Source organism: Parus major, unplaced genomic scaffold (genome assembly GCF_001522545.3).
Source record: "Parus major isolate Abel unplaced genomic scaffold, Parus_major1.1 Scaffold458, whole genome shotgun sequence".
Lineage (NCBI taxonomy): Eukaryota > Metazoa > Chordata > Aves > Passeriformes > Paridae > Parus > Parus major.
In genome coordinates, this window is record NW_015379359.1 from 11,317 (window position 1) to 24,111 (window position 12,795).

Consider the following 12,795-nt stretch of genomic DNA (forward strand, 5'->3'; position numbering starts at 1 on the left):
TTCCATCTCATGTTATCCTGGGAAATCCAGGATTGTCCTGGGATATTCATGAAGAGTTTGTCCCGCTCTATCCCAGGGGATCCATGGGAAGGGACCTCATCCCATCCCATCCTGGATGATCCATGGGAAGCATTTGGTCCCAGTTTGCTCCAGTATCCCCAGTCTGGGTTTCCCACTCTTCTCCCTCCTGTGTCCATGGGCATTCCAGAGGCTGAGAGTTCGGGTCCATCCGGACTCTGGCAGTTCAGGGCAAAGGGAGCTGTGCCTGCACGTCCTCATCTTCAGCCAGAGCAGACCAGCCTTCCCACTGGGACTCACCCCCTGAAGTCAGCATCCTCATGGGATTTCCCTCTTTCTTTTCCCTTTTCTGCCTGGTTTTTGGGCATTTCCAGGAATAGGAGGGCCCAACATGCCCCCTCCCGGACCCTCAGGAGTTCCCCCCGGCATGCCGGGACAGCCCCCCGGGGGCCCCCCCAAGCCCTGGCCAGAAGGTAAGACCTGGGTCACAAAATTTCTGGGAATTTATCCCAGATCTGTGAGCAAGGGATGCTCTGGGGGATGGGAATGGAAGGAAGATCCTGGTTAAAGCCCTGGAATTAGCTGGAGTTCTATGGAAGGCTGCTTTAACTTCTGTACTGGAGCTTTGCAGGGATGCCTGACTCATTCCAAAATAGACATTTGGAGTTTTCTAGGGAATTGTGCTTTATTTTCCCATAAACAACTGGAGTTTGGGGGGATTGGGGGCTGGTTTCCAGCCAAATAATTGGAATTTTTTGCAGGGGATAGGGGTTAATTTTCAGCCAAATAATTAGACTTTTTTTAGGATCTGGGGTTGATTTCCAGGTAAATAAGAGGAGTTTTGCAGGGAATTGGGATGAATTTCCCATTAAATCTCTACAGTTAGTCCACAAGCTCATTCCGAGTGAGATATTCAAATTTTGGGGGAATTTAACTTCATTTCTGACCGAATAATTGAGGTTTTTTTGCGGGAATTGAGGTCCACATCTCCCGGGAAGCTGTGCCTGTGCCCAGGCTGCTGTTCCCACACTCCCTGTTCCCACAGGGCCGCTGTCGGCGGCGGCTCCGGGCGGGGCCCCCCAGAAGCTGCTGCCGCCACCCCCTGCGGGCCGTCCCTCCCCGGTGCCCCCGGCTGTGCCCCCGGCGTCCCCCGGGCCCCCCCCGCCCTCGCCGGGGCAGCCGGCGCCGCCTGCGCTCCCCATCCATCCCAAACAGAACCGGATCACCCCCATCCAGAAACCCCGCGGCCTCGACCCCGTCGAGATCCTGCAGGAGCGGGAGTACAGGTATGGCCCCGCCTGGATTCCTGTTCCCAGGGATCCTCCCAGTCCCAGCTGCCTGCATCCCATGCTCCTTTTTCCTGAGACCCCTCTGCATGAGCAACAGGACGTTTTCCTTGGAATTCCCAAGACTTCTCCCAGCCCCAACTTCCCCCCCTCCTGTTTTCCCATTTTCCAGTGTCCACAGGTCCAGAGGGGTGAGTGGGAATGGGTTTTCCTTGGAAATTCCCAAGGTTTCTCCCATCTCTAACTGCCTCAATCCCATTTTTCCTCTTCTCAAGATCCAGAAGGATGAGCAGAACGTTTTCCTTGGAAATTCCTCCTGACCCTTCCCAGCTCTATTGCCCTTCCCTGGCTGAGCTCTGGCCTTGCTGTGTCCTTGTTCCCATGAGGGCCCCCAAAACTCATCCCAGGATTCTGGAAGCAACTTGCCAATGCCCTTGCCCTGCTCCCATGCTCTTCCCAATGGGAACTAGGTTGGGAATGAGCTGAACTCGTCCCAAAATTCCTCCCCCTCCTCCGCAGGCTCCAAGCGCGCATCGCCCACCGCATCCAAGAGCTGGAAAACCTTCCCGGCTCCTTGGCCGGAGACCTGCGGACCAAAGCAACCATCGAGCTCAAGGCTCTGCGGCTGCTCAACTTCCAGCGCCAGGTGAGCGCCGGGAACAGCGGGATTTGGGAGCAGGAACGGTGCGGGCTCACCCCGGGTATGATCACACACGGTTTTGCCGGGGTTGCAGCTGCGGCAGGAGGTGGTGGTGTGCATGCGGCGGGACACGGCGCTGGAGACGGCGCTCAATGCCAAGGCCTACAAGCGCAGCAAGCGGCAGTCGCTGCGTGAGGCCCGCATCACGGAGAAGCTGGAGAAGCAGCAGAAGATCGAGCAGGAGCGGAAGCGCCGGCAGAAGCACCAGGTTGGGGGATCCCTGGGAATCGGGGCAAGGAGGTGACGGGGATGGAGGGATAAGGGGGTCACCTGGTTTGGGAAGGTTGGCTCTGGAGGATGGTGGCCAAGGGTTTGGTGATGGCTGTTGGGACCACTCAGTGGCCAGTGGGACTCTGCGATGGCCAATGGGACCCTTTACTGACTGCTGAGACTCTCCAGTTCCCTTTGCTCTCTCCCAACCACCACCAATCCCTCCCAGCTCCGCCATTCCAGCTTCCCCTGCAATCTGACAACGTGTGTTCTGTTCCCACAGGAATACCTCAACAGCATCCTGCAGCACGCCAAGGACTTCAAGGAATACCACCGGAGCGTGAGTGGGAAGATCCAGAAGCTGACCAAGGCGGTGGCCACGTACCACGCCAACACCGAGCGCGAGCAGAAGAAGGAGAACGAGCGCATCGAGAAGGAGCGGATGCGCCGGCTCATGGTGAGCCAGATGTGGGATACCGGGAAAAAGCAGCCAAGAGACAGGAGGGGAGGGATCAGGGGGATGCAGTGGGATCTCTGTCCTCACTGAGGGTGAGGAGGGGCACCGAGGGGTGTGTGGGATGAGGTCAGGGTGATCCCAGCTGCTTCCAGGTGATCCCAAGTGTGTTGTTCACCCCGGGCAGGCAGAGGATGAGGAGGGCTACCGGAAGCTCATCGACCAGAAGAAGGACAAGCGCCTGGCCTACTTGCTGCAGCAGACAGATGAGTACGTGGCCAACCTCACAGAGCTTGTGCGGCAGCACAAGGCAGCCCAGGTGGCCAAGGAGAAGAAGAAGAAGAAAAAGAAGAAGGTGAGAGAGAGAAGAAACTCTAGGAATGGCACTGGGAATGGCTCATGGAGGGAGCACCAGGGCTGGACTGCACAGGCTGACTCCCCTCTCCTTCTGCCTCCTCCTCTTCTCTCTTTCTTTCCTTCCCTTCTCTTCACTCTCTTTCTCTTCTCTTTCCTTTTCTCCTCTCCTTTTCTCCCTTCCCATCCTTCATCTCCTTCCCTTTTTTGTTCTCCTTCCTATCCTTTTCTTCTTTCTCTTCTTTCTCTTCCTTCTCTTCTCTACGCCTCCTCTCCTTCCTTTTCCTTCTCCTCCTGCCCTGTTGCTCGCACAGAAGGCGGAGAACGCCGAGGGACAGGCTCCAGCCATCGGCCCCGATGGGGAGGTGAGTCCAGACTCATCCCATGGATCCTGGGATGGCTGGGAAGGGGCACAGACCATTCCACTCCAGCCCACCACGGGCGGGGGGCACGGGCCAAGTCCCACTGGGTCCATCAGGATCCTCCCTTTTCCCTCCCTTTTCCCAGTGGGTTCAGGGGGGTTTGGGGCTGAGAATTCCCAATCCCCATCCATTGGTTCCTCCCACAGCCACTGGATGAGACGAGCCAGATGAGCGACCTCCCGGTGAAGGTGATCCACGTGGAGAGTGGGAAGATCCTCACCGGCACCGATGCACCCAAGGCCGGGCAGCTGGAGGCCTGGCTGGAAATGAACCCTGGGTATGCTGGGAATACTGGGAATGGGGCACTGGGAGTGCTGCAACTGGGAATAGCAGAGCTGGGAGTGCTGGGGTTGGGAATGGCAGTAGGGAGCTGGGGATGCTGGAGTCGGGAATGGAGTGGAGGACTGGGAATGGCAGTGGAGAGTGGAGGAGGAAATCGGAGTCTGGGAGTGTCAGAGCCGGGAGGGAACAAGGAGCTGGGAACACCAGAGCCAAGTTCCATTTGGAATTCCCTGTTCCACTCTTTTCCCCCCAGGTACGAGGTGGCTCCACGCTCCGACAGCGAGGAGAGCGGCTCCGAGGAGGAGGAGGAGGTGAGGGTGGTCCTGCACCATTCCCACTGGGAGTGTTCTGGGAGGAACAGGAAAGAGCTGACCTCGGCAATGGCTGTTTGGCAGCTCAGAAAAAATGGGATAAAATGGAACAAAACAGGAAGGATAACATGGATTAAAATGAGACAGAATAGTATAAACGTGGAATAAAGCTATAGCATAAAATGGGACCAAACAATAGGGTAAAATTAATTGGAATAGAATAAAAAGTATTAAAAAATGGGATAAACTGAGATATAAAAATTTAATAAAATAGTGGGATAAAATGGAATCTCTGTGTTAAACAAGTGCTGGGCAGCTGGGAACTCTTGGAAATTCCCTTTCAGAGACCCCAGTTTTCATCCTGAATATTCCTGGCATGTTTCCAAAGGGAATGGCAGGATTCTGTGGGAGCCTCCCATCTCTGGGAGCTTTGGGTGGGAGGGTGTGGGTGCTTCCCAGGATGTTCCTGAGGCAGTTTTCCCTGAAATTCCTGGGAATCCTGCAGGAGGAGGAAGAGGAGCAGCCACAGCCAGCACAGCCAGCACTGCCCGTGGAGGAGAAGAAGAAGATTCCAGATCCAGACAGTGACGATGTCTCGGAAGTGGATGCCCGACACATCATTGAGTGAGCCCTTCCCTCTCTGTTCCTGCTCCACATTCCCATTCCCAGTCACTTCCCTGCCCCAGGAACGGGGTTCCACAAGCAGCATTCCCCCAAGCCCATTTTTTTTTCCAAGTCTTCCAGAACAAGCCATAACATGGCATTTTATCTGGAAATTCAGTGGGAAAACCACCTCACACAGGACTGACTGTGTTTCCCAGGAGTTCCCCCAACAGCATCATCCTTCAAACCTCCCTTTTTCCACCCCAGAAATGCAAATCATCTCCCTTTCTCCTCCTTTATTATCCCATTTCTGCCCATGAGGAGCAGGAATCCTCCCTCTCATCCATGTCTTCCCATCTCATTATCACCCTCTCTTCCAGTATTCCTGTTTTTCCCCCAGGTTTCCCCCTCTCCCCCCATCTATCCCATATTTTTCTCCAAGCCCCTCCCCTCACCCGTTATCCCAGATTTCCCCCCATTTCCCCTGCTCACCTCATTTATTCCCCCCACACTCGCCCCCCACCCCATTTCCCCCTCTTCATCCCCGCCCCAACCCCGTTCCCTGGTGTGCCACGACACGTTATCCCGATTTTCCGGGCAGGAACGCCAAGCAGGACGTGGATGACGAGTACGGCGTGTCGCAGGCGCTGGCGCGGGGGCTGCAGTCCTACTACGCCGTGGCTCACGCCGTGACTGAGCGCGTGGACAAGCAGTCGGCCCTGATGGTCAACGGCGTCCTCAAGCAGTACCAGGTGTGGGACCCTCGGAGAGCTGGGAGTGCCGGGGAGGTGACGGAGGCTCTGGTGGTCCCGGGGTGGGATCATAGGATAAGCTGGAAGCGGTGTGGGAGGAGGACCTGTGGTAGGATGGTGACTGTAGGATGAGGAGCCAGGGCTGGAGAGGGATAATGAGTCTGAGGTGGTGTGGGGTAATAAATGGAATGGTGTGGAATAATGAGCCAAAGCTAGAGTGGGATAATGAGGTGAAGCCAGAGCTTGATAATGAGCTGGATTTCCTCCCTGCTGGGAGCCAAACCCATCGCCTTCTGTGTGAATCCATGGAATATCCCCCTTCAATTGTCTCTGAATAATTAACCCAACCTCATTACCAGCTCATTTGCATGTACCCAGGCAGGGGGCTCTCCCACCCCCATTCCCACCCCCACGTGCATTCCCACAGATCAAAGGCCTGGAGTGGCTCGTGTCCCTGTACAACAACAACCTCAATGGAATCCTGGCGGACGAGATGGGGCTGGGGAAAACCATCCAGACCATCGCCCTCATCACGTACCTCATGGAGCATAAGCGGATCAACGGCCCCTTCCTCATCATCGTCCCGCTCTCGTGAGTACCGGAGCGCCTGGAAAATCCCACCCAGCTGCCACGCTCCAGCCCCACATTCCCAGATTCCCACCCTTTCCATGTCCCCCAGGACTTTGTCCAACTGGGCCTATGAGTTCGACAAGTGGGCTCCTTCCGTGGTCAAGGTCTCCTACAAGGTAAGCGCCGCGCTCCTCGGATTCCGTTTTCCTCTTCCCGCTCTGTTACTGTTCTGCTGAGGAAGCTGCACTGGGTCCCAGCTCCATGAAATCCCATTTTTGATTGTTCCTCAGCAGCAGGAAGCCCCAAACCTCTTTGTCTCATTATGGACTTTTGGATTAGGTTCTTTTTCCCTTTGAACTGAAGATTGATGAGAGGGAGGCAGTTTTCTCTCGTTCGTTCTCAGTTGTTTATTTTTTCTTATCAACATTCCAAGGCACAAGGAGCTATGTGCACTATGATAGAGAAGGGGTAAAATGGCCAACAAAGATCTTCTTCAAGGTCTTTTATATGTCCATTTACCCAATTAACAGGTGCCAACTAAATTATTTTTCTTAGTGACCCAATGATCCAACACCTCTGTGCCGCACTGTTGCATTTTTTACCCAATCACTTAAAACCACCCAAAAACCCTTAGGAGAAGAGCATGAAGAAGAAAGAAGAAGGACAAGAGACAACACCCTAAATCCTCCATCTTGTCCCCTGCTCTCTAAACTACTTTTTCACCCAGTGATTTAAGAAACTTTCTAATTTACACACTTACACTTTTCCTATCTAACTTTAGCATTTGTTCTCATGTATCACCATGAAAACATGCCCATGAAATTCATATTATATGAAATTCAGTGTTTTTTGTGAATCCTATAACTAAGTATTAAAAACAAGGACACACACTCTGTATCTCAGACTCCAACACCTCCTCACTTTTCTGTTCCCTGTGGATAACAGCCCCTCCTACCCCCTCTTCTGGGAATTCCCTCCTCGCCTGACGTTACGGGTTGGAATTCTCCCTGCAGGGCTCTCCGGCGGCACGCCGCGCCTTCGTCCCGCAGCTCCGGAGTGGAAAATTCAACGTCCTGCTCACAACGTACGAGTACATCATCAAGGACAAGCACATCCTGGCCAAGGTGAGGCTGGGAAGCACTGGACCTGGAGGATTTCCCAATCTCACCTGCACACGGATGCTGCAAACAGGAAAATCCCTGCCTTGTTTATGCCAAAACCTGGTATTTTATTCCTTGGAGCCTCTGCAGGAGCTGCTGCCCCTTGGCAGCCAAAGCTGAGGTGGAATTCCTGCTCCTGCTCCTGATTTTTGGCAACATATCCCATGGTCCATCAGATAACGTGGTTCCCTTTTCATGAAAAATTCCTTGGATAATTAATACTAATTGGATTCCTACAAGCCCATTGTTGCCAAGGGGTTCAGATCCATGGCCACGGAGGAAGGATGAGTGGGATGGAGCATTGTGCCAATGGAGCAGGACTCGGATAATGCTCCAAATCCCAATGTTTGAGATTGAGGAAGTAGGGCCTCCTCCTCCTCCTCAGTGGAGCTGGGATCAGCCATCCTGGCAGGGATCCCCCGGTTTCCCTCCTGGGGTGGGGGGACCCTCCTGGCGGGTTCCTCTCTCAGAGCCTCCTTGAGCTGCTCCAGCGTCGTGGAGCCACCGCGAGCTGCTCCGGGCACATCCACACCCCTTGTTCCCTGCATCCCTGCCCTTCCTGCTCCCACAGATCCGCTGGAAGTACATGATCGTGGACGAGGGGCACCGGATGAAGAACCACCACTGCAAACTGACGCAGGTGCTCAACACCCACTACGTGGCCCCACGGCGGCTGCTCCTCACTGGGACCCCGCTCCAGAACAAGCTCCCGGAGCTCTGGGCGCTCCTCAACTTCCTGCTCCCCACCATCTTCAAGAGCTGCAGCACCTTCGAGCAGTGGTTCAACGCGCCGTTTGCCATGACTGGGGAGAAGGTGCTGGAAAGGGGGAAGGCGGGAGTGGGTGGGGGCTGCGGGCAGCAGGGACGGGATTTGGGTCAGTGTTAATGGAAAGGGAAGGGTTGGAAGTGTCTCTGGAGTTCTGGGATGTGGATCTGTGTCTTTAATGGATCTGGAGAAGCTGGAAGTGGCTCTGGAGCTGTGGGATGTGGTGTCACCATTCACACCTGCAGAGGGGATGGAATTGACTCTGGAGCTGTCAGATGGGGCTCACTGTTAATGGCTCCAGAGGGGTTGGGAGTCTCCCTGGAGCTGTGGGAGGTGGCTCAGTGTCACCACTGAGGGCTCTGTTCCCTTCTCTGGGTGACAATTCCCTTCCCTGGTGACAATTCCCTGCCGTCCTCATCCCGGGATACTCCCATGGAGCTTCATCCCACTCCAAACTCTCGAGTCAAGCAGGCAGTTCTATTGATCCCGCTAGGAACTGAGGGTCGGGGGGTTCTTGGAGCAGAGGGACCTGGTGTTTTGGGATGTTGGGGTCCATCCAGTTCCATTTCTGATGACAATTCCTGTTCCTGGTGACAATTCCCTTCCCTGGCCAGGTGGACCTGAACGAGGAGGAGACGATCCTCATCATCCGCCGCCTGCACAAGGTGCTCCGGCCCTTCCTGCTCCGGCGCCTCAAGAAGGAGGTGGAAGCTCAGCTGCCAGAAAAGGTGACACCTTTCCCCTCCCCATCCTGGGATATGCACATGGAGCTTCATCCCACTCCAGAACCATTGCTGGCTTGGGTTGAACAGGTGTTTGGGTTGATCCTTCTGGGAACCAGGGGTTTGATGAGCCCTTAGAGTGAGATTTTGGGGTCCATCCCAATCTTCCCCATTCTGGACTACACTTAGGGGGTGTCCATGCTGCTCTTCCCCATCCTGGAAGGTGCAGGCGGAGTTTCACCCCGCTCCACAGTCATTGCTGGGTTGGGTTGAGCAGGCAGTTGGGTTTGATCCCTCTGGGAATTGTTGGTGTCCCAGAGGGGCTGGGTGTGACCCCCGTTGGGTCCTGGCAGGTCGAGTACGTGATCAAGTGCGACATGTCAGCGCTGCAGCGGGTCCTGTACCGGCACATGCAGGCCAAGGGCGTCCTCCTCACCGACGGCTCCGAGAAAGACAAGAAGGTCTGGATTTGGGAATGGGTGCTGGGAATGCTGAGCGTGGGCGGGTTTTATCCACTGCAGGGTGGGCTGAGCTTGGGCCCCCAACGTATTTGGGTGATCCGTGGAGGTTCCTCAAAGCCATCAACAGGTCTGTGAGGAGATTAAAAACACAAAATAATTGGAAAAAGACACTTTGATCCCAGCTAAAAGCCAGAGGTGGGAGATTCCCTGTTTTCCAGCTCCATTCCCACAAAACAGCTGGGTAGGAGCAGCCTCACCTCAAGGGGACTTGGAGGTTTCTTAAAACCTTTAATTTATTTTATCGTCTCTGAGCCCCACTGTCAGGACTGTGAACTCCCAGTGGATGTTCCCAAACATTCCTGGGAATGCTGGACTGGCAGAAACAGATGGAACCCAGCATTAATCTGGGTTTTAACCTCCTGGATTGTTCCTGGCAGGGGAAGGGCGGCACGAAGACGCTGATGAACACGATCATGCAGCTGCGCAAGATCTGCAACCACCCCTACATGTTCCAGCACATCGAGGTCAGCCCGACGTGCAGAAACGGGGATAAACACAGGGGGATGAACCTGAACAGCCATAAACACCACAGGTTCAAGCCAGGGATGAATCAAAAAGAGGGATAAACCCAACAAAACTGGGGTAAACCAAAACCAGGGATAACCCTAATGGGGATAAACCCAAACAGAGCTAAACCCAAGAAGGATGAACCAGATCAGGTCATCGGGCCCACCCACTCCCAACACTCTTGTTTTCCATCCAAACCAATCCATTCCACGAGGGAATTGGAGAGGGAGCAGGGCTTGGCTGTTTTAGGCAGCTGCAGACAGTTGGTGCTGGTTTCTGACACTGTTTCTCCTCTCGATTTCAGGAATCCTTCTCGGAGCACTTGGGGTTCACGGGCGGGATCGTGCAGGGGTGAGTCACGAATTTTGGAATTACCAGTGAAGAAATTTGTGAATTTGCAAACTCAAATGGTTTCTAGGGGTGCAGGATGAGCCACCTTCCCCCCAGGCAGCCCGATGATCCCAGCGACGGGGAGAAACCACATTCTCAACCTGAAATCCTGGCTGTCCTCTAACTGTGCTGGTTTTTGTCTGTCCAGGCTGGATTTGTACCGTGCCTCCGGGAAATTTGAGCTCCTGGACCGGATCCTGCCCAAGCTCCGGGCCACCAACCACAAGGTGCTGCTCTTCTGCCAGATGACCTCCCTGATGACCATCATGGAGGACTATTTTGCTTACCGCGGCTTCAAATACCTCAGGCTGGATGGTGAGTGCCCCTGGGTGGGGGTCAGTGGTGCCCCCAGGGCAGGTGGGGGTCAGTGGTGACCCTGGGTGGGGGTCAGTGGTGCCCCCTGGGTGGGGGTCAGTGGTGACCCTGGGTAGGGGTCAGTGATGATCCTGGGTGGGGGTCAGTGTTGACCCTGGGGCAGGGTCAGTGGTGACCCTGGGTGAGGGTCAGTGGTGCCCCCAGGGCAGGTGGGGGTCAGTGGTGACCCTGGGGGGTGTGGGGGTCAGTGGTGACCCTGGGTGAGGGTCAGTGTTGACCCTGGGTGGGGGTCAGTGTTGACCCTGGGTGGGGGTCAGTGTTGACCCTGGGTGAGGGTCAGTGTTGACCCTGGGTGAGGGTCAGTGGTGACCCTGGGTGAGGGTCAGTGTTGACCCTGGGTGGGGGTCAGTGGTGACCCTGGGTGAGGGTCAGTGGTGCCCCCAGGGCAGGTGGGGGTCAGTGGTGACCCCAGGGCATGAGGGTCAGTGGTGCCCCCAGGGGCAGGTGGGGGTCAGTGGTGACCCTGGGTAGGGGTCAGTGGTGCCCCCAGGGCAGGTGGGGGTCAGTGGTGACCCTGGGTAGGGGTCAGTGATGATCCTGGGTGAGGGTCAGTGGTGACCCTGGGTGAGGGTCAGTGGTGACCCTGGGTGGGGGTCAGTGGTGCCCCCAGGGGCAGGTGGGGGTCAGTGGTGCCCCCTGGGTGGGGGTCAGCAGTGGTGACCCTGGGTGAGGGTCAGTGGTGCCCCCAGGGCAGGTGGGGGTCAGTGGTGACCCTGGGTGGGGGTCAGTGGTGACCCCAGGGCATGGGGGTCAGTGGTGACCCTGGATGAGGGTCAGTGGTGACCCTGGGTGAGGGTCAGTGGTGACCCTGGGTGGGGGTCAGTGGTGCCCCCAGGGCAGGTGGGGGTCAGTGGTGACCCTGGGTGGGGGTCAGTAGTGACCCTGGTCAAGGTGGAGCTCAAGGTCAAGATGTCAAGAAAGATATAAAGATGGAAAGAAATGAAGATATTGTGCTGGACAGGAAGATATTGAGGAGTATCAAGATAGAAAAATGCAAAACCATCACGACATGAAAATAAACCTCTAAGTAAAGCTGTAATGATACCAAATAGATTGGAAGATACTGAGATAAATTCCAATGTGTCAGTATCAAGGGAGAAAGTGAGATATCAATATAAAGATTGATGTCTTGATATCCAGATTTCAAGATCAATATTGAGGCATTGATATTGAGACATCAATAGTGAGATTGATATCAAGGTTTGTATCAGGATTGGCATCAAGATTTCAAATATCAATATCTTGATATCCAGATTGCAAGATCAATATCAAGATTGAGATAGCAAGATTTATATCAGTATTTATACAAACATCAAAGTCATTGATATCAAGATTGATATCAAGATATCAAGATCAATATCTTGATATCCAGATTGCAGTACATACATCGAGACAGTGATACTGAGATACCGGTAGAAAGATCAATATCAAGGTTTGTATCAAGATCAGCATTAAAGATATCAAGATCAGGGTTTCTATCAAGACTGAGTCAAGATATCAGAGATTGATATCAATATTTTTTAAGTTTTGATATCAAGATATTGAAGATTATATCAATCTATCAGAGATTGATATCAAGTTATAGAAGATTGATGTCAGGATGGATATCAGGATGTCAAAGTTGGATATCATGGCATCACGTCCTCATTGTCTGCTGTTTTTCCCATTTATTCCAGCTGATCTCCTGATTAATCCTGGGATCTTGTGGGGTTGGGAGAGGGCCTTGGGGACTCCCATGTGACTAAAACAAATCTGGATTAATTGGTTGGATTGCAGGGTTGAGCTTTATGGTCCCTTCCAGCACAAACCATTCCGTGATTTGGAAATGAACACGGGTTAGGAGCACAGATGTGACCCACGGCCCCCACATATCCCTGAGAACGGCCCCAGAATGGCCTCAACGCTGCCGGAATTCCGGCTGCTGCAATCCCAACTTTTGGGACACCTCCCGCCCCACCTCGGAGCAGGATCCACCCCTTTTCCCCTCCTTTTTCCAATCTTTCTACCAAAATCAGCCCAGCCCTACACAGGACCCCCTCCCCGGGGGAAAGGGCTCCCTGTTCCCAGCGGAGCCGCTCCCTGGACCCCCAGCACCCCTGGCCCCGGTGCTGGGGCGGGAGTGACGCCCATGTGGGGTTCCAGGGACCACGAAGGCGGAGGACCGGGGAATGTTGCTGAAGACATTCAATGAGCCAGGCTCCGAGTATTTCATCTTCCTGCTGAGCACGCGGGCCGGGGGGCTGGGGCTCAACCTGCAGTCAGCCGACACCGTCATCATCTTCGACAGCGACTGGAACCCGCACCAGGTACGGCCAGAACCCGCCCGCCCGGAGAGCGGCCCCAAAACGGATCCATGGAATCCAAACTTGACCCAAAAATCAACTTTAAAATC

General features: G+C 54.5%; 1 protein-coding gene across 5 annotated transcripts in view; it reads left to right on the plus strand.

The window, feature by feature from the left end:
• Positions 1 to 12,795, plus strand: part of SMARCA4 (SWI/SNF related, matrix associated, actin dependent regulator of chromatin, subfamily a, member 4) — a 29,160-nt gene that overhangs the window by 5,686 nt on the left and 10,679 nt on the right. For all 5 annotated transcript variants that reach the window (XM_015616482.3, XM_015616481.3, XM_015616480.3 and 2 more), the window contains exons 6-26: positions 393 to 491; positions 1,064 to 1,304; positions 1,824 to 1,950; positions 2,039 to 2,212; positions 2,498 to 2,671; positions 2,856 to 3,023; positions 3,337 to 3,387; positions 3,591 to 3,721; positions 3,980 to 4,037; positions 4,543 to 4,661; positions 5,242 to 5,392; positions 5,820 to 5,983; positions 6,072 to 6,138; positions 6,976 to 7,086; positions 7,694 to 7,936; positions 8,503 to 8,616; positions 8,964 to 9,071; positions 9,509 to 9,595; positions 9,943 to 9,989; positions 10,177 to 10,343; positions 12,546 to 12,709. In XM_015616482.3, coding sequence (XP_015471968.1) covers positions 393 to 491; positions 1,064 to 1,304; positions 1,824 to 1,950; positions 2,039 to 2,212; positions 2,498 to 2,671; positions 2,856 to 3,023; positions 3,337 to 3,387; positions 3,591 to 3,721; positions 3,980 to 4,037; positions 4,543 to 4,661; positions 5,242 to 5,392; positions 5,820 to 5,983; positions 6,072 to 6,138; positions 6,976 to 7,086; positions 7,694 to 7,936; positions 8,503 to 8,616; positions 8,964 to 9,071; positions 9,509 to 9,595; positions 9,943 to 9,989; positions 10,177 to 10,343; positions 12,546 to 12,709 — 2,765 coding nt within the window. The remainder of the gene's footprint in view (positions 1 to 392; positions 492 to 1,063; positions 1,305 to 1,823; positions 1,951 to 2,038; positions 2,213 to 2,497; positions 2,672 to 2,855; positions 3,024 to 3,336; positions 3,388 to 3,590; positions 3,722 to 3,979; positions 4,038 to 4,542; positions 4,662 to 5,241; positions 5,393 to 5,819; positions 5,984 to 6,071; positions 6,139 to 6,975; positions 7,087 to 7,693; positions 7,937 to 8,502; positions 8,617 to 8,963; positions 9,072 to 9,508; positions 9,596 to 9,942; positions 9,990 to 10,176; positions 10,344 to 12,545; positions 12,710 to 12,795) is intronic.